The sequence below is a fragment of the Centroberyx gerrardi genome, chromosome 24, assembly GCF_048128805.1.
Source record: "Centroberyx gerrardi isolate f3 chromosome 24, fCenGer3.hap1.cur.20231027, whole genome shotgun sequence".
NCBI classification, from domain to species: domain Eukaryota; kingdom Metazoa; phylum Chordata; class Actinopteri; order Beryciformes; family Berycidae; genus Centroberyx; species Centroberyx gerrardi.
The window spans coordinates 11,765,377-11,783,952 of record NC_136020.1 but is presented as its reverse complement, the minus strand read 5'-3'; the positions used below and the strand labels follow the sequence as shown (position 1 = coordinate 11,783,952).

Genomic DNA, 18,576 nt, shown 5'->3' with positions numbered 1-18,576 from the left:
GGGGGGGGAGAGAGAGAAAGAGAGAGGGGGGGGAGAGAGAGGGAGAGAGAGAGAGAGAAACACAAGAGGAATTCGTGGAAATAGTGATCATATATTCGAATATATTGATGTATATGTCTGTTTATTGGCAATCAGATGTGAATGCATACAGTATGTGTGAGGATTTGTGTGAGGATTTGTGTGTGTGTGTGTGTATGTGGTTGTATGTTTGTGTGTGCATGCATGCGTACCTTTATTGTAGACATTAGTAGGAACTTGTATGTCACTCTGTTGTGTGTTGACCGGCAGTTTACTGAAGTGTTCATTTTCCTCCAGAAGGAATTCTCCTCCCAGCTGCACTGCATTCCCATCCTCATGCACCGTGTTGATCAACATGGAGTTAAAGTAGTCAAACTAGACGGGACAGCAGAGGATTATGAGATAATTAGTCTGTTTTGTTGTTAAATGACATCAATTTCTGCACATTTCTTGGAGTTAGATGATGATGAAATGCTTAGAAGGTGGATTCTCTGTGGCACACGGCCTGTGAAAACCTCAACATAGTTTGCATGTTTGATACTTTGCATGTTTATAGTGTGTTTAATCCATACTGCAGTATGATGCAGGGATGTGTCATGTCAGCCCATGTGGCCTGTGCAACTAGACAGTATGACGTTTGAATAAAAATATATATCATTTATCAATAACATATATAAGTTATTAGTGTTAATGTAAAGTTACCACAGTTAACCAACAGTTACCAACGCATGTGTACTGTCTGAGAAATTTTCTTCAAAGTAGTGTGCATACATAAGAATAAAAACTGAAGAAACCACAAAAGATCAATAACTGTAGACTATACAGAGGAAAATGTGATCATACTTCAGCTTTCAATAGTAGTTTTACAGTTTAAGAAATGTTATGTTCTCACATACCTCTAGGGTTTCATTGTACTCGTGGTAAAGATCAGCATCTTCTGCCGCCTCTGCTAACCTCTATGGTAAAAAACAGAAGAAACAAAAGTTAAGGATACACTGTGACCATTTAATTGCCCCATGTTGGATACACTAAGTATTGAATCAAGTCCCAAGTTCACAGATTAAATATATTGCTGTGAGAAAAACACTACAGTCTTGTTTAAATCATAGTTTTATTGAAGTCATGCTTGCAAAACAGCTCAAAATGCTCAAAATGACCCAGCAGTATAGCATTTTCTGACAATAATTGGTTTCCATAAATGTCCCTGTGTGTGTGTGTGTGTGTGTGTGTTAGTACCTTGACAGATTTCATCTTCCTCCCAAGCATCTCCTCCATCTCCTCAGCAAACTTCTTCACCAGCTCCTCCCCATCCACCTCCTCTATCTTCACCACGCCCTCGATATCCTTGTATTTCTACAACACAGTCAGTTAATTAGTAACTAAGTTAGTTTGTTAGTTAAAAATGCTTTCCATCTACCTCTAATGCCATTGTATTTCAACAACACAGTTAGATTAGGCATTTCCAGGCATTTAGCTGACACTCTCTCATCCAATGGGTGTTCAGTGCCTTGCTGAAGAACACCTGGCTGTCGAACACATCTCTTGTTGTGGGGATCAAACCTGTGACCTTTTGCTCTCTCTACCCACTAGAACAACAAGGTGAATATTTTGTTTTTTCCCATGAGTATCCCCAGTGGGAATTGAACATCTAACCCTAGCGGTGCACTATCTATTGAGCTACAGGACCAGAACATCTCCTTAATCCTATAGGTATTAGAATCAAAAATCCTAAATACAGACACACAATGGGGTTTCCTGGTATAAAACAATGGAAAATAATACACACACAGACCCATACCGACCCACACACACCCACTAAAGGGGTATCCTGGTATTATACAATGGAAATGAAAACACACACCCCCACACTGGCAGCACTCACACACACACACACACACACACACACACACACACACACACACATACATACACACATACACACAATACAGATACAGTACAGACTGGGGTCAAGCCCTGGCTTCATCCCCTCCCTAGGGCCCCTCTCTCTCCCTAATCCCTTGTGAGCCAGGGTGACAGAAAACCTTCTAGTTCTAAAAAGACTGTTTCATCCAGACAACCCGCCCGCTTTGCATGTCGTCTGTACTATATGTTTTGAAAGAGTTTTATGAACCTTAGGGTTAAAATCAGTCCTCAGTTTTCATAAAGATGGCTTTTCAGCAATCAAAAGCAGCCTGATTATGAGATTGCTGCTCATTTTTGAAGTCACACAGTGGCTCTGAAGGGGTTTCATGGGAGCCAAGGGTCATGTATCTTACTTGTCCATGTATCTTCTCTGTCCAAAAAGGCAGATTTTCATTAATCAAGACAAAAACTTATTTTCAAATTGGTGCCAATTGGAATTGAAACTACATGTTTTGAATGAGTTTTATGGAACATTCACATCATAAATCTTTTGTTTCTCCAATCAAAAAAATCATTATCATACATTGTGTTATATAAAATTTCCACTATGGATTGAGTGGAATTGATGGCATAAAGTATTTTGCAGTTAGTTTGAGAGGTGTATACAGTATGTTCTAAGGGTTTGTGTCTATCTTTCTCTGTTGTTACAGTGTAAAATATCCACCTTGAAAAATAATACTGACCAACAGGTTGGGAAATTAATACCTGCCACCAGCCAAACCACCACCCTACAGCTTTTTGATTTAAGGGTCCTAGTCCTATTGCAGCCGGTGGACAGAAAAGTTAATTTCCTGCACTGCTGATGAATGTAATATTAATCATGACAGGTGACAGACTCTCGGTAAATGTTTGTTTTGGCGATGGACTCACAGTCCATTGCCTTCAATAAGACAATAACCCTTCCATTACACAGTGTGTTGATTTACTAGTACCTCAAATACAGATTAATTTCATGGGGTGGTGGCAGCCTAGACGTTAAAGAAATGGGCTTGTTACCGGAAAATCACCAGTTTGAATCCCAGACTGACTGGGTAGGGAGAAGTGCCCTAGAGCAAGGCACTTACTCCCACAAACAACACAACCTTTTATAGAGGTAAGCAACGGTTCGACACTGGAACCATCTTTGGTGGCCCATGCTCCTAAAAATGAATTCATTCATACCACCTAGAAAATTTTCTGTTTTCATTTTCACAGATCATGCTATTAAATTTCTTTCACAAGAGAAAGAAAAAGCCAAAGACAGGGAGAGGGAGATAAAGACAGACAGACAGACAGAGACTGATAAACAGCTATAAAATGAGAGTAGATATACAAGGGCGGATATTTCCTTTCACTGTTGGGGGGGACAATAAACAGAAAAATTTCTCAAGAGCAATTCCTGAAGGGGACACCAAAGGTGCCGCCAAAAGTACTGTTGTATTAAATGTATATAGAGGTCCATTATGAAACATTTCCATAAGCACTTCATTCCTTTCTTATGAAGATTTTATCAAATTGCCTTTGATATTACTGGGGTCTTTCTACTTGGCGTTTCGGTGCACTGAAAAATGATCGGATGTCTGTTTTTCTTTTCTCTGCCATTTTAACTGACTGGCTGACAAATAGACACACACACACACACACACACACACAGCATGCAGGTTATTTACAGTAGTAGGTGAGATGCAACACCCATTAACTGAACTAAAGCTAAAAGCTTGAAAATCGGTCGAAAATTCAGCGAGTTATGATGATTTTAATAGTGGACAGACCTCCTGCCTCGATACACACACATGCATTAGGAGACGCGGCTCCGTGCCAACACGCCGATGCACGAGATTCAACCGCGAGGTAACGGAACAAAATGTAGTCTGGTTACAATTGTGAATGTGTTTTATTCTATTGAGTGGTAGAAGTAAAGAAAAATGTCTGACACATCCTTTGTTTTAAGTTAACCTTTGCAAAGTAGCTTCTTACTGGAGGTCTGCCACCACTGACACACTTCCAGAGATCCTCCACACACACTCGTACCGAGGGCTAATGTGTGTGTGTGGGGGTTCGGGGAGTCAGGTAGGCAGTGGACCAAACCACTGTGAGGCATATGAGGGGGGGACTCAATCTTTCGAAACTTAAAAACACATTGTTTTGCGTCTATAATTAGCACAAGTGCTTTCAATGCATATTATTATATTATTTAAAATTATATAGTTATGTTTACAATGATATACTGAGGGGGACAACTCTCTGTTAGTCCCAGGAAGGGGGGGTCCGGACCCCCCTGTCCCCCCCGTGATTTCCGCCCCTGTAGATATAGTAAAGTCGCAGAGACTACTGCAAATAATCATAAAAAACCCTTAGCAACGGAAGTAAAGCTCCAACCTTCCTTATGATCTTCAAACATAAACTCAGCCAGTCAATATCCCCCATCCAGTCCGCTCAGGCAAAAAGACAGAATCACCAAATGTCCCACAGATAACGAGAAAGTATTGATTACACAGTGGTGGGTGATTAATGGGTTCTTGTTGCCAAGATTAAACTAATGCACTGGATGAATTTTACACACCAGTGGCTTAATAAAAAGAAACAATATACCTATAAAAATATACCGGCAGCATGTCTGAAACAAACATTAAGTGCTATTTAGTATTTTTCTGATACTTATTACTGATTACAGATTATTGTATTATTGCATTATCTGTTGTATTCTTTCCAAGGCACCGAACCCCAGCTGCTCCTATATGGAGTTAGAACAGTGACTTTAGTATTTGGTAAACAGGACATTGGCATTGAAAATAAAAATTTACCTGAAAAAAAAACATTGCCATTGAAAATCTTTCATTGAAAATAGTATGAATTGGAATTGAAAAAAAAATCTTGGCATAAAAAAATTAAATAAGAAAAATAAAACAATGGCATCAAAAATTGGTCATGCACTCACAATCTTTTTTTTTTTTTTTCCCAATACCAAATACAATGCCAACTTTTTTTTTGTCTCTGTCTGTCTGCTTGGTTTGCTGACTGTCTCTCTGTCTTTCTCTCAGCCAGCCAGCCAGTCAGTCAGTATTATAAATACTGCGTGGTTTCTCGCTGTAGAACATTGTTTCTAAGCCATGAGGTCGACAAAGGTTAATCCAGTCTGCAACACGCACACACACACACACACACACACACACACACACACACACAAGAACTACAGACTGTGCTGTGTGTTTTTGAAAGAAAGGGGTGGGAGCAGATATTTTGCAGCTAGGTTGGTGGAAGTTTTGCGCTGTAAAAACAATGTTTGATCGCTAAAACAAAGGTATGGAGAGAGAGAAACATGGAGGACAGTGAGCAAAATAGAGAGGTAGGGTAGAGGGAGATGGTCAGTAAGGTGCATGTCTTTGTGGACATACAGTACATGTGAGTATTATTTGTGTGTGTGTGGCAGATGGTGAATGGGCCTGCTAGGGAGACTACAGGGTGTCAAGCAGAGGAAGACAGCGCATCCTAATTACTAACACAAAAACACACACATAAATTAACATGAATACACACACATACCCATAACCAGAATCTCTCTCTCCTCCCTCTACAGTAATTTACACAAACACGGACAGACAAACAGGAGCTCTCTCTCTCTCTCTCACACACACACACACACACACACACACACACACACACACACACACACACACACACACACGCACACACACACACTCGTACACAGAAGCAGCAGGAGGAGCAAAATAGGATCTCCCTGTAATTTTGTTCCTGGAAAAAGTTAAAATTGTGTGTGTGTGTATATGTGCTTATATTATGTGCTTTTGAATAAAGTGTGTCATCAAACTGGTCTCTGGGCCATGTGCAGATGTTGTACTCCAAATGTATGCCAGTAAGCTGTGTTCTTATTGGCTGATGGAGCGGATGGGGAGGGGGAGGAGAGATGACCCCAGACCCCGCCCCTCTCAGCCTGATGTGATGTCATATGTTCTATATACAGCTGTCTTCATTAAAGTGCTTTTTCTCTCTGTCTGTCTCTCAATCTCTAAATGAGTAGATTTTCTCACTCTCTTTCCTTCTCTTGTTGTCTTTCTGTTTCCGTCTCTCTTCACCAGGATGGAAAATTGATGTGGTAAATAAATAAAAATGTTGGTCAGTTTTGGCTATGACTTTTTATATTCTACCAGACACACACACACATGCTGATAATCTCAACAATGCAACACCCAGCTTCCATTCCATACATTCACCACTGCGGTCATAAATATAAGTGATCACCACCCACACCACCACCTCCACACACACACACACACACACACACACACACACACACTGATTATACATCATCCCTGATTTGTCTGCAGCACCACTATGTACACCGTTTCCTCAACATTCATTCAGCAATGGTGAGCCACTACAACTGTCACTACTGATAGAGAGAATGGGAAATTAACCAAACACACGATAATGGAACACTATTCACCTCAAAACACATAAAATGGAGAACATAATTTGGGAAACATTGTCTGGCTGTGTGTGTTTTTGCATGCATGAGTGTTTGTAGAGTATGTGTATGTATGTGTGCATGCATATGTTTGTGCATGTGCATGTGTGTCTGACTGTGTGGTGTCTGTATTTGTTAATGTGTGTGTGTGTGTGTGTGTGTGTGTGTGTGTGTGTTTGTCAGCTTCGGCTTGGTCTCTTACCTTCTGTAGCAGTTTAGCTCCAGAGTATTTGCTGGACAGGGCAGCTATCTCTTTGCCAAAGGACAAAGCCCACTGCTGCACCCTGGAAACAGAGAGCAGATGATCAGTAAGGTCTTCTTAGAGCAATTAACAACAATACATATGAAAACAATACACAACATTCAAACAATACACTGACATTTTGGCAAATAAATTCTTTCATCAATGACCTTTGCCCTCTCAAACTCAAACAATAGAAACTGCAAAATGCCATGTTACAACAAAGGAAATATTTGATCTCCTTTGTGGTTTGAAAACTGATTCTACTGAAACTGTTGTGGAACCATTCATGTTTTTAACTCATTTTACAACCAGAAGTAGCACAGTAAACTACCTGACCAGGACCACAGTGCTCTGACCAACTTCTGGATACAGCTTATTTAAGAAGACACAGTCCTTTTGTAAACCATTCTCTGTGCAATTTCCATACCAATTCATTTGTAAATTGCTTGAAAAATGAGGGCCACTAATTCAGTTTGCAGTAAAGATGACCGTGAAAGTACACAGTCAACCAGGTTGAGAGGTTATCCTATGCTGACCGATAACAGATTAAATCAGATTGCAGTGAAGGTGACAATGAAAGCAGACAGTCAACCAGGTCAAGGGGTTATTCTGTGGTGCGCAATAACGTCTGTTAATAATATGACAAATCCTCCAAGTGAACGCAGCCTTGGTAAGGCCGTAGAGGTTAGTGAGGTGACATAAGGTGAGACAGGATGAGACAGATGGCTCAACCTATGGGGAGTCAGCCAGCAGGCCGCTAGTTAGCAGCAAGGCTTGTCATGGCGAGCCGGCCAGCCTCGGCACTGGAAGCCAGCTGATGATTTGTTGACTTGTTGATTTGTTGACTCTAAAATGGCAAGAATCAATCAATTTTAAGTGCTAATAAACAGAGAAAAATATTCCTCTTAACAAGTCTTTAAATCTTGTAACCAGTCATAAAAACTTTTGTTTTCTTAAAACAAGTTAGAAAATCTGTCAATGGAGCTAGACAATTTCACTATCGTTCAATGCAGTCTCATTTGTATCCAGACTTTCCTGCCTCATGTCTTGAAACAAGGCAGATCACTATAACTGTTTCATGATAATGCCGCTCAAGAAAGTTCCCAAAAAATGTTGATTATCATTGGACACAAGTGAAATGATCTCATCCCCACTGGTAGTTTTTGCACAAGTTGCAGCATCCATGAAATTGCCACCAGCATTAGGCCACTTTGTGGTCTGTGCTCCTATCTAACACTGCATGCTGTTTAGGAATAGTGCTGCTGAATTCACCAGGCTAAAGCACCATACTGTGCAGGTCAGGTCAGGACAACATGAAGACAGAGGCTTAGCCAGGCAAAACTTGGGCCAAATCCAGACCAAATCCATTACGAACAGTAGCTTTTTTGCCTTGAGTATGTATTTATGTATGTATGTATTATGTATATATGCAGCTATCTAGGTTGGGATGGTGTGTGTGTACTCGTCTCCATTGCCAGAAAAATGTGTTCATTTCATACATGTTACTCAATCAATCAATCTGTCATTACTGTTGATGTCTTCAGTGTTGCCAGTTATCCGATTTCTCCTTGGCTGCACACCAACTGTCCCTTGTGAGACACTAAAGACATGGCCGTACTTGGCGTGTAACATCCAGGTCATGGCCCAGGAGGTTCCAGAGCCAGTGGGGACATGCTGCCAAATCCTCCGCAAGCAGAGTGCAGCGATCTAGGCTTGGTGATCTGCTTTGGCCGGGTGAACTCTGCTGTCCCTGGAGCTTTAATCTGCCTCAGTCACACCAGCCTGCTTAGTGACAGCACACACCCTGTGTCACTGTGCTCTATGAGTTCAACTTTGGTACAAAAACATGCACACACACACACACACACACACACACACACACATACACACACATGCACGTGTATGAAAATATGTATCCCCTTGCACACACACAAACACACACATGCATACATGTACCCACAACACAAGCACACACACACACACACACACACACACACACACACACACAACATTGACAGCATTCAAACAGCATACCATACTGTCTGTTTATTTATCTGTTCTTTTACTCTGGGTTTCTCTCTCTACCTCTTGCTGATAAACACACACACACACACACACACGCATAGAGATTTAATGGGCTATTGTGGACTGACAGCATTGCATCGATCTGTTAGGGTTCTTGGTCAGCAGGAGTAAATATCTGACACAGAGGTTTGAAGACTCTTCAGGAAAAAGAGCTTTGTCTGGATTCTAGTGAGCAAACAAATGCAGAGTTTCATTTCCAGCAGAAATACACAACTGAGAAACTGACCACTTGGTATGAAAGTAAAAGACATTATGCGTTGCTATCAGAATTATGGGTAATCTTAAATCCTTTGCTAAGTGTGTTTTTGGGGAAATATATTAATTTCAGGATTGTGAGACATCAACTCTCGAGACTCGTCTGGCTGGTGAGGGGTTCATATTATTTTTCATGACATGGCATGACAGAACTTAATGTGCTCTGCGCTTGGGCTTAATGTTAGTAGGTGCAAAAGATGTGAAGAGTGCAGCATAGTTCATACAGTAGATTCTCACATGAAAAAATATACTTTGGCAAAATGCTAATCAGGCTGAAGTTGAGTAAAATGTTAGAATCACAGGAATTTTCCACCCTCAATATAGATAAAAAGGCAAGTCTAAGCAAAAGAATTAAATAAATTCTAGGATACACATTCATCTCTCACACTTAGGTCCATATCCAAACAACATATTTTTAGAGCACCATATCCAAACATCCACATTGTATTGTCATGATGTTAGCCATGTCGATTATCACATATTTGGCTGTCTTCTTTAAACACACTGTAAAATGGTGGTGAGAACTAATAACTTTGTAATAGGAGATGAAGATGAAGAGAGACTGTACCATTGCTTGCCAGTTAGCTGTATCCCACAAGTACCCAGATGGCCCATATGTATCTATGTGGAGTAACTAGCCAAAAAAAGAATGGAAACTCTTGACTCATCCATCTGACACGTGGCTTCAAGCCAGTGTTATGAGGAGAATGTTGCATTTATACATACACTTTCCTGGCGTTACACATGGAAATTACCTGGTACTAATCTCTCATCTCATATGAGTGCTGTAAGCCTTAGTAAAACAACGGGTTGGCGGTCGTCCACCTTCTCTCTATCTCTGACCTTGAATGGCTGCACATTGTGTTTGACTGTGAGTGAGGATGGAGCCATTTTACACTAAGGCCCAGATCTGCTAAAACCTTTAGTGGGTTCAAAAACCTTTGCAATGTTCAAAGTCAGCATTAAGAAGGCAAGGCAATTTGCCTGTCACTTGCCTGAGTGTGCACAATTTTAGCACCACCCCCTCTCTCCATCAAATACACTGACCAGGTGAATCCAGAAACCTTCATTGATTTCACCTATTAAATCCATTTCAGTGATGAAGGTGCAGATGAAGGGTAGGAGCAGACAGGTTAAAGAAGGATTTGTAAGCCTTGATACAGCTTAGACGTTTGAGGATTGTGAAAAAGGGGGTATAACTCAGTGTTATGAAACTTGTCCTGTTGTTTTGTACAAGCTCGGACTGTATCACAGCACCAACAACAGAATGTGAATGGATTTAAATGGCATCTCCTGGTGGCCCATCCCCTGGAGGTGAAAGGTCTACATCAGAATCATAGTACTACGGCTGTACTCACGTTTCTGGTGGGATCTTCATCTGGCCGTCGACCATCAGGCACAGCGAGCTGGAGAGGATAATCCACAACAGCATCATCAGCCTCGCTCTCCGCAGCCCACTTCCCACCTCCCGCGCTCCGGATTTCCCGGCATTCCCGGCGCTCTCCCAGCTCCGGCAGTTCATCCCTGCAGCTGCTCTGATCTGAATCAGTCCAGCGACAGTCCAGCGCTGCCTCCAAGAGAAGAGGATGGAATTAGGACAATGCAAGACAAGGCTGGAGGTGCTCAGGTCACGATGCAAAGACAGACAGAGGGAAGTGTATAGGCCCAAAAATATTGAAAAAACAGCTGCCACTTAGAAAAACATTATCTTTTTTTTTTTTGTCAGAAGTAAAAGCTGACTGCTGATTACATCCTCACACAATGTGATTTATGAATAAAGACACATAATACTGTCCTGCAGAAAAGCCCCCTCTCTAATTTTGCTTTTTTTTTTACTGTATTTGTCAGCCGCTGTGATCTCGCACATGTAGGAAATGTTTGATGACCATAGGAACCCTCATAGTACTGGGAGCAAACCATTGATGATGCATTGCGTAAAATGTCAAAAGGTGTTTTGGAAAAAACTGATGAGTTTGTAGATTTCTGTGCACTGAAAGACATCAATATAGTTTTAGCGTTCAGCAAATGTCCTGAACAGCCTGAAATCACGCTACTTAGCTTATTTGTGTTCAGATAAAACAGCACAATTACATGTATCTTGACAAAAAGTCAGTCAGATTTGGTTTATACCTTAATTCCTCTGTCATACATAACCATTCTGAGGAACTCACTTACTTATCGTTGGTTGATTTGTACTGTAATGTAGAATGTAAATGTAGATTTCTATGCCCAGGGTAATGACACACTCTCTACACATGAGAGACAAAGTCAGGGGGTCAGTTACAGTAAAAATAGCTAAATCAAATTTCTGCAGGGCAACAACAATATGAGAGCAGTTGAGTTCATTTCCCGAATGCTTCCAATTTCGGAAAAATAAGCATTTTCTGAAGTTCATCACTGAAAATTAAAGGACCCTGTCTCTAAATGTTGTATAATTTTGGCCACTATGGATTTAAGATACCTAATATTTGTCAAAAAGTACCAGATTTGATTTACTTTTGGGCTGCCAATCATTTTGTAAGACGAAAAATGTGGATATCTAATTTTAAAATGAAACTCTTCAGATGAGGGAATCCAAGTCTTTTAACATCCCTCAGGTAATCTTGTACAAATTCCCAGAATAGCTCTCAGATTAAAACAAATCACTTTTGGAGAGTTTTGAAAGTTTAGAGATCTGAATTTGTCTAATCATTCAAGCCTCAGACAAATAGACACACACACACACACACACACACACACACACTAGATTCTTTCTGAGCATGGGTTGGAGATTCCCCTTGCGACCACAGAACTACCCCAGACATAATAGGCAGTAAAAAAGAATACACTTTTTGTCAACTTGCCTGGTAAAGTAATGGTTATAAAAATGCAAAGATCCAACCCAAGGCTTTCTAGAAGACATGAATTCATTCATGTATAGAAATCCTGTGTCCAGAGAGTTAAAAAGATGCAGAGCATGTGACTGTGCAGTCTAAAATGTGCCATGATCCATGCTGATTTATAGAGAATCTGTGACAGTCTAACAGAGCTGCCTTCTCAGGAAAAGGAAAAGATCCAGAAAGATCAAATCCAATATCCGGGGACAGAGAGAGGATGTCATCCTAAAGGCAGTCACAGACACAATTTAGCTTCAGAGAACAACAACTGAGAATCCACAGTCTTTAAGTGGACAGACTTGAAGAGCTGTTTTCCCTGTGAGACAAGAGATTAAAGCAAATCCAGTGCACTGTCCAGAAACACAGGATGCTAATTTAAAAGAAACACAAGCTGGAGCCCAGAAGTGGGTCGCAGGAAGATTAAAATACTTCTCCAAATGATTCCAGACAAAATGGTATCAAAGGTTATTCAGTAAGTCATGTTGTCAAAGCCTTCAAAAGTCCCTGCAATGAAAGGTGGGAAAACAGTAAAGAGTAATTAATGTTAAAATAAAGTTTGGGTCTCAACAAAAAGGCATGTGGGTCCTGAAAGAAAGTTCAAACACGACTGATAATGGATGTAATTCATTCATGCCACTTGCTCCAACAGACAGACAGAAACAATCTTGACCAAAAGTCGTCTAATCGCTGGTTTGTTCACGTCAACTGAGCCGGATACGGCAGCACGCAAAAACACAAGATTCTAGAAAGCCCTTCACTCTGGTGTCAAAGGTCACTTCTGCACACCGCGAGTCCTGCCGGACACTCGCCATAGTTCTACACCTCCTCCTCCTCCTCCTCTTCCTCTCATCCACTTCTCTCCTCCATGCTCCCTTTTCTCACATCTGTGGGATGCAGACAAAGGGAAAGCGATAAAAAAAAGACCAGACGAAAGACTTGTGATGTCCCGGTGAACTTCTGTCTTCACATGAATTCAGTCCTCGGTGTTATCCAACAGTGTAGTTTTCCCAGACAGGACTCTCTCTCTCACACACACACACACACACACACAGACACACACACTCCAGATATATTCCCAATAGGAATCCTGCTGCAACGGACAGACTTTCTGCTGTATCCCAACTGTGCAGTCCTCTCCTGATTGATTCCCTGCTGCTGACCCAATCAACCTTCACATCCTGGAGGGTCCGACCCAAATTCACGGCACCGGGAGTGGAACACGCTAACGGGTGGAGAGTAGGATGGATGGAGGGATGGATGGATGAAGGGATAGTGGGACTTCCTCTCTCCAGCGTATCTGCTCCTGCTCTCTGGGGCCGGTTTATACAATAATCCAGGCAGGATTAAACCCCTCCTCCCTCTATCCCTCTCTCTCTCCTTCTCTCACACACGCACACACACACACTCTCTCCCTATCTCTCTTACCCTTATCTTTTCTCTGCCGCTCTCTATCTCACTGTCTTTCTTTCTATTCCTGCTTGTCTCGCTTTTGCACTCTCTAGTTTTGTTTTTTCCTCGCTCCCTTTCATCCCTAATCCAACTCTGCCTCACTCTATTTTATCACTGTTTTTCTTGCTGTTCCTGCTTTTCTCTTTCACTCTCTCTCATCTGCTGTTTCTCCCCTCTTCTTTCACACATTGCATTTCTATCTCTCTTGTTTCTTCTCTTTTTCTCTCTCTCTGTTTTTAACCCTTTTATTTTCTTGTTCTCTCTCTGCTTGTGTTAGTTTGTGATTTTTTCTGCTTATGTGTAGACAAAGGTAAGGAGAGAGAGAGAGAGAGAGAGAGAGAGAGAGAGAGAGAAAATGGATGGAAGAAGAGGTAGACTGGTAGTAATCTCTGTCATGGGGGAAGTGGTGGTCTCTGGGGGGTGAGAGGAGGGGGAGGAGAGAAAAAGGAGAAAAAGTTTGGGAAGAGAGGAGGGTAAAGGAGAAAAAGGGTGGTAAAAATGAGGGAGGAAGGGTGGAAGGTAGGAAGGAGAGAGAGGAGGAGGGAAAGAGAAGGGTGATTTCTGGAAGCAGACGTGTTTTCCACCAATCAGGGTCAGCGGAACACAAAAGACTTGACACCAGCTGAGAATGTAAACACCCTGAGACACCTAGTGGACTCTCTCTGTCTCACACACGCACACACAGACACACACACACACACACACACACACGCTATACAACATACAAAAATATAAGTGTTGTAACAGCGAGCTAAAGTCTCTGTTTCAACATGACATGGACACCAGTAAAGACCCAGTCAAATTTCTTGTCAGTTATGTTTCCTTGTTTGTTCACACTTAGTATTTTTTTTTTACTGATTTATTGCACTGCAAAATAGTCAATCTTGCTGTGTTAAATATAATTAAATATAATTGTTAAAACTGAAAAATGTGCCAGAGGGTTGTGAGTGTTATTTCAACAGTTTTCATTGCAACATCACAAGAATTTTCTCGAGACAAGTGAAAAATTCTTGACCCTCCTTCACCCTGCTGTGAACTGGGTGAAGGATGACTCATCTGGCCATATGACTTTTTTCCACTGCTCAGCAGACCACCACATATGTTCTTAGCATCACTTCCCTCAGCGTCTGTTTTTCTTTGCATGTCAAACCTCACGGACATCACGGTCAAAGAGCATGCCCCTCTAACCACAGTTGCCCCTTCTAGATGATGTCTCTCGCTCAGACTTCCAAGCCAACATCACCTTAACAACTGATCCTCATGAAACATCAGCGAGTTGAGCCGTCTGTCACTGACCTCCTGTCAAACCTGCCCTATCTTTCAAAGTCATTGAGATAGCTTACTGGAGCCAAAATAATAGGCAACTGGGTCTAGTGTCCAGTGTTTTAATACATGACCCTAAGCATGATGGGATGTTAACTGGTTAATTATCTTATCTAGAGCTGCAACGATTAATCGATTAATTGATTAGTTGTCAACTATTAAATTAATCGGCAACTACTTTGATAATCGATTAATCGGTTTGAGTAATTTTTTAAGAAAAATAAGTCAAAATTCTCTGATTCCAGCTTCTTAAATGTGAATATTTTCTGGTTTCTTTACTCCTCTATGACAGTAAACTGAATATCTTTGGGTTGTGGACAAAACAAGAAATTTGAGGACGTCATCTTGGGCTTTGGGAAACACTGATCGACATTTTTCACCATTTTCTGACATTTTATAGACCAAACAACTAATCGATTAATCGAGAAAATAATCGACAGATTAATTGACAATGAAAATAATCCTTAGTTGCAGCCCTAATCTCATCTCTGTGTCGAAGCACCTGCTTTCAGTAGACTTCAGTAGACTGTATCCCTCACTAACTCCAGTGTTTCCTGTATTTTGACAGGTACCACGCGCAAATCAATACTAACTCAAGCTAAAGTTAAACTCAGAATGTACAGCGATCGAAATGAGACAAACCCTTTTCTGTTTGAACATAGACAGGTTTGGTTCCAACCAGTATTAATGTCTGCTACTGGGATCATTAAGCTACACTAACCTGAATACTATAGACACACACAGACAGACATGCACAAACACACACACAGGCATGCACAAGCACCTGCACTCCAACACATACCGCACGCATACAACCATATATATGAGGTAAATACAGCTAACGTGCACAGATACGCATATGCACCCACACACACACAGAGTAAAACATCTGTCCATGCTGTTATGGAAATGAAAAAGCAGCAAAACAACCTGGTCCACACACACAATGCTAATGCTGCTGTAAATGCAGACATGGTTAAGATAAACAGTTAAGAGATTCACTGTGGCACGCAAACTCACATAGACACACAGACACACACACACAGACACACACACACGCATACATGCACACACACCAGCGGTGTGTAACAGCTGTGGGATTCCTCCTCCCCCACTGACCCAGATCACTGATGCTGGGGGTGAACCCTTAGCCCAGCTTAACATACACACACACATAGAGTACTCACACTGTAATGTACAAACTTAATTTCACATAAAGGGTACAGAAGCACCCTACGTATGTGCACGCACCACAATCGTGCACAGACACTCAAATACCCCACAAAAAGTACCTGGAATGATAAATCTAGAGAGAACGACCACTGAGTCTCACAAACTGAGACTGAACACAAACCAAGACTGAAGTGCAGCAAAATAACATCCAGTATGTAAAGGTTGTTCAAGGTATGGACTTGCTCTTTAATTTATACTACCAGGAAAGGAAGAGTTTCATGCCAAAATTACTACTAAATGACTACTGACATGAAAGTAAAATTCATTATGGAGAAGCCGTTAAGTTACTGGCTATCTAAAGATACACACTACACACAACACACTAATACATGAGTGTGGGATGATCACAGCAACAAGGAGACGGCTCGCATGTTCTCCTCATGTTCGGCTGGGTTTCCTCCCACAGTCCAAAGACATACAAGTCAGGTGGATAGGTGTGAATGTGAGTGTGTGTCTTTCTATCTGTGTTAGCTCTGTGATGGACTGGTGCAGTGTGTTTCCCTGACTTCTGCCCAATGCATGCTGGGATAGGCTCCAGCCCCCTGCAACCCACTGCAAAATGGATTAAGTGGGTGGTAAAACTGAATGAGTGAATTTCAAACGACAATTTGCTCAATGCATCCATTGGAATGAAACACTTGAAATGTTAATCTGATAATTATTTACTGGCAGGGATAACACTCCAGGGAGGCTAAAAAAAAACCTGCACTTTTCCACCAGATTTTAGATTTGAGTGTATTAATTATTTTTAAATGTGTTCATTTTTTGTGTTTGTTTCTTTTAATGTGAGATGTTTTTCATAAGGTTCCTTTTTTATGTCACTCACACATATTAATCCTGTTTTCTCTTCCTCTTTCTATCTTAACTATGTTATCACGTATGTGTTTATCACTTTGCAACTAAAGAAAATGAACACTAGAATGACCCTTGAGGACCACTGTTGCTTAAACTCCCACAGAAAACAGAGGAGAAGTCACTCACCTGTCACTCACTCAGCTGAATAATGCTCCAACTCCCTCTTGGTGTAGAGTTGACAACCAGCAGCAGACTGTGGTTGTACTGGAAGATTGTAATGGAATTTGGACCCTACCCTGGATAAAGGTAGAAAACAATAATAAAAAAATAATGACAAAAAAGTACTTTTTAAAACAGTTGCCCTTGATTCATCAACTCTTTGACTTCCGGTGTAGCTTGCTGCTGATGCTCTGTCTCTGCTGGAGTTTACATGAAACCAGTCATGCAGACGACTTGACAATGTCCACTATGTGAGAAGACGCTGTTAGTGGATGTGGGATCTGTCCGGTAGATCCTCAACTGGAGAAAGTGAGGCAAGGACTCCCTGTACAAACTGAAGACCCCGCCTCTGTGGGCATAGAAGCACACACACACACACACACACACACCCACAGACCAGAAGTCATTGATTAGTCTAAGCCAGGACTGATAGTCAGCCCCTTACTTTTAGCTCCATCAGCTAAACCAATGGTCTGGAACCTTCTAGTCTCTGAGGAGAGAGAGAGAGAGAGAGAGAGGGAGAGAGAGAGAGAGGGAGAGGGAGTGTGTATGTATGTGTGTGTGTGTGTGTGTGTTTGTGTGTGTGATTGTTTGTTTATTCCTCCTCTACTTGCTCCGAAATTGCTCTTGTACTACATTTTCCTTCCCGGGTCTTCTCTATTACATATATGATCATTCCAGGGAAACAGGAATAATATTTTGTTACATTTATTATCAAGGTGCTGGTTATCTATGAATTGAAGCTTACTCTATTGTTGAGCTCATCGTAAGTTCCTTTGGATAATAATCTACTTCTGTAAAAGCTGTTGTTAATTGTCAAGTGTTACACCACAGAGTTGGCTGGGGAGAGGAACCAGGAAGGAAGGAAGGGAGACAGGGAGAGGCAGAAAAACACACACACTCAAACCTAATTTGAGAAAAAGGGCAGCAGGGCTTCCTGATGCAGCAGCAGACTAATTAGCCACTGATCACTTTGCACTATGTTCCCTACCAGTGTTTGGGTTTCCCTAGCTGATATCAGAGAGCCATTAACCGTCCTGATGACAACAGACATTAGTGCTAATGGGCTGATATAAGAATTTGTCAGACACACACACACACACACACACACAATGCACGCAAGCACCAACACAAGTTCAACACACATACATGTACATCAACATATATCATGCAGTCATAGTTGCTTTTTGACAAACTTCACATAGTTGTTCAGACTAGCTAAAAATATAAAGAAATCTGCTGCCACTCACAAGGAAACAGTCTACTGATCCCAGACCAGTCATTAACCACTAAGAGGCTGGGAGGGCCAAACACATGAAGTTTCACACCAAAATGTGATAGCCACCATTTGAAAAACCTGATACTGATACAAAATGATTACCATTTTGAAAAGAAATCTCACTATGAAAATAAAACTCACTACAAAATAGAATTATTGGTAATAACCCTTCGTTTTACAGTCATCCTATATAGAAGGTAGAACAGTAAAGTAGCTATCAAGCAATTTCACAGCTGTATCTAAGTAGCCTAGCTAAAGAAATCATGGCTGAATTACTGAAAAACACCTCTGGCATTACTGTACTTACATTCAAGTAACTACAATGTCAATTGTCACAATTTTAAGATGGTAACAGCATAATTTCTGGGCAATTAGACTGCACTTCCTTAGAAACACCTCAATTACTCATCAA

The 18,576-nt window shown here is 41.2% G+C and overlaps 1 protein-coding gene across 1 annotated transcript in view; it reads right to left on the bottom strand.

Annotated features, from left to right (window-relative positions):
- The window catches only part of cacna2d4a (calcium channel, voltage-dependent, alpha 2/delta subunit 4a), a 101,477-nt gene extending 90,965 nt beyond the window's left edge, over positions 1 to 10,512 (bottom strand). The window contains exons 1-5 of the mRNA XM_078282244.1: positions 10,349 to 10,512; positions 6,609 to 6,690; positions 1,255 to 1,371; positions 915 to 974; positions 231 to 393 (exon numbers count right to left, since the gene is read on the bottom strand). Coding sequence (XP_078138370.1) covers positions 231 to 393; positions 915 to 974; positions 1,255 to 1,371; positions 6,609 to 6,690; positions 10,349 to 10,512 — 586 coding nt within the window. The remainder of the gene's footprint in view (positions 1 to 230; positions 394 to 914; positions 975 to 1,254; positions 1,372 to 6,608; positions 6,691 to 10,348) is intronic.
- Positions 10,513 to 18,576: the final 8,064 nt, after the last annotated feature.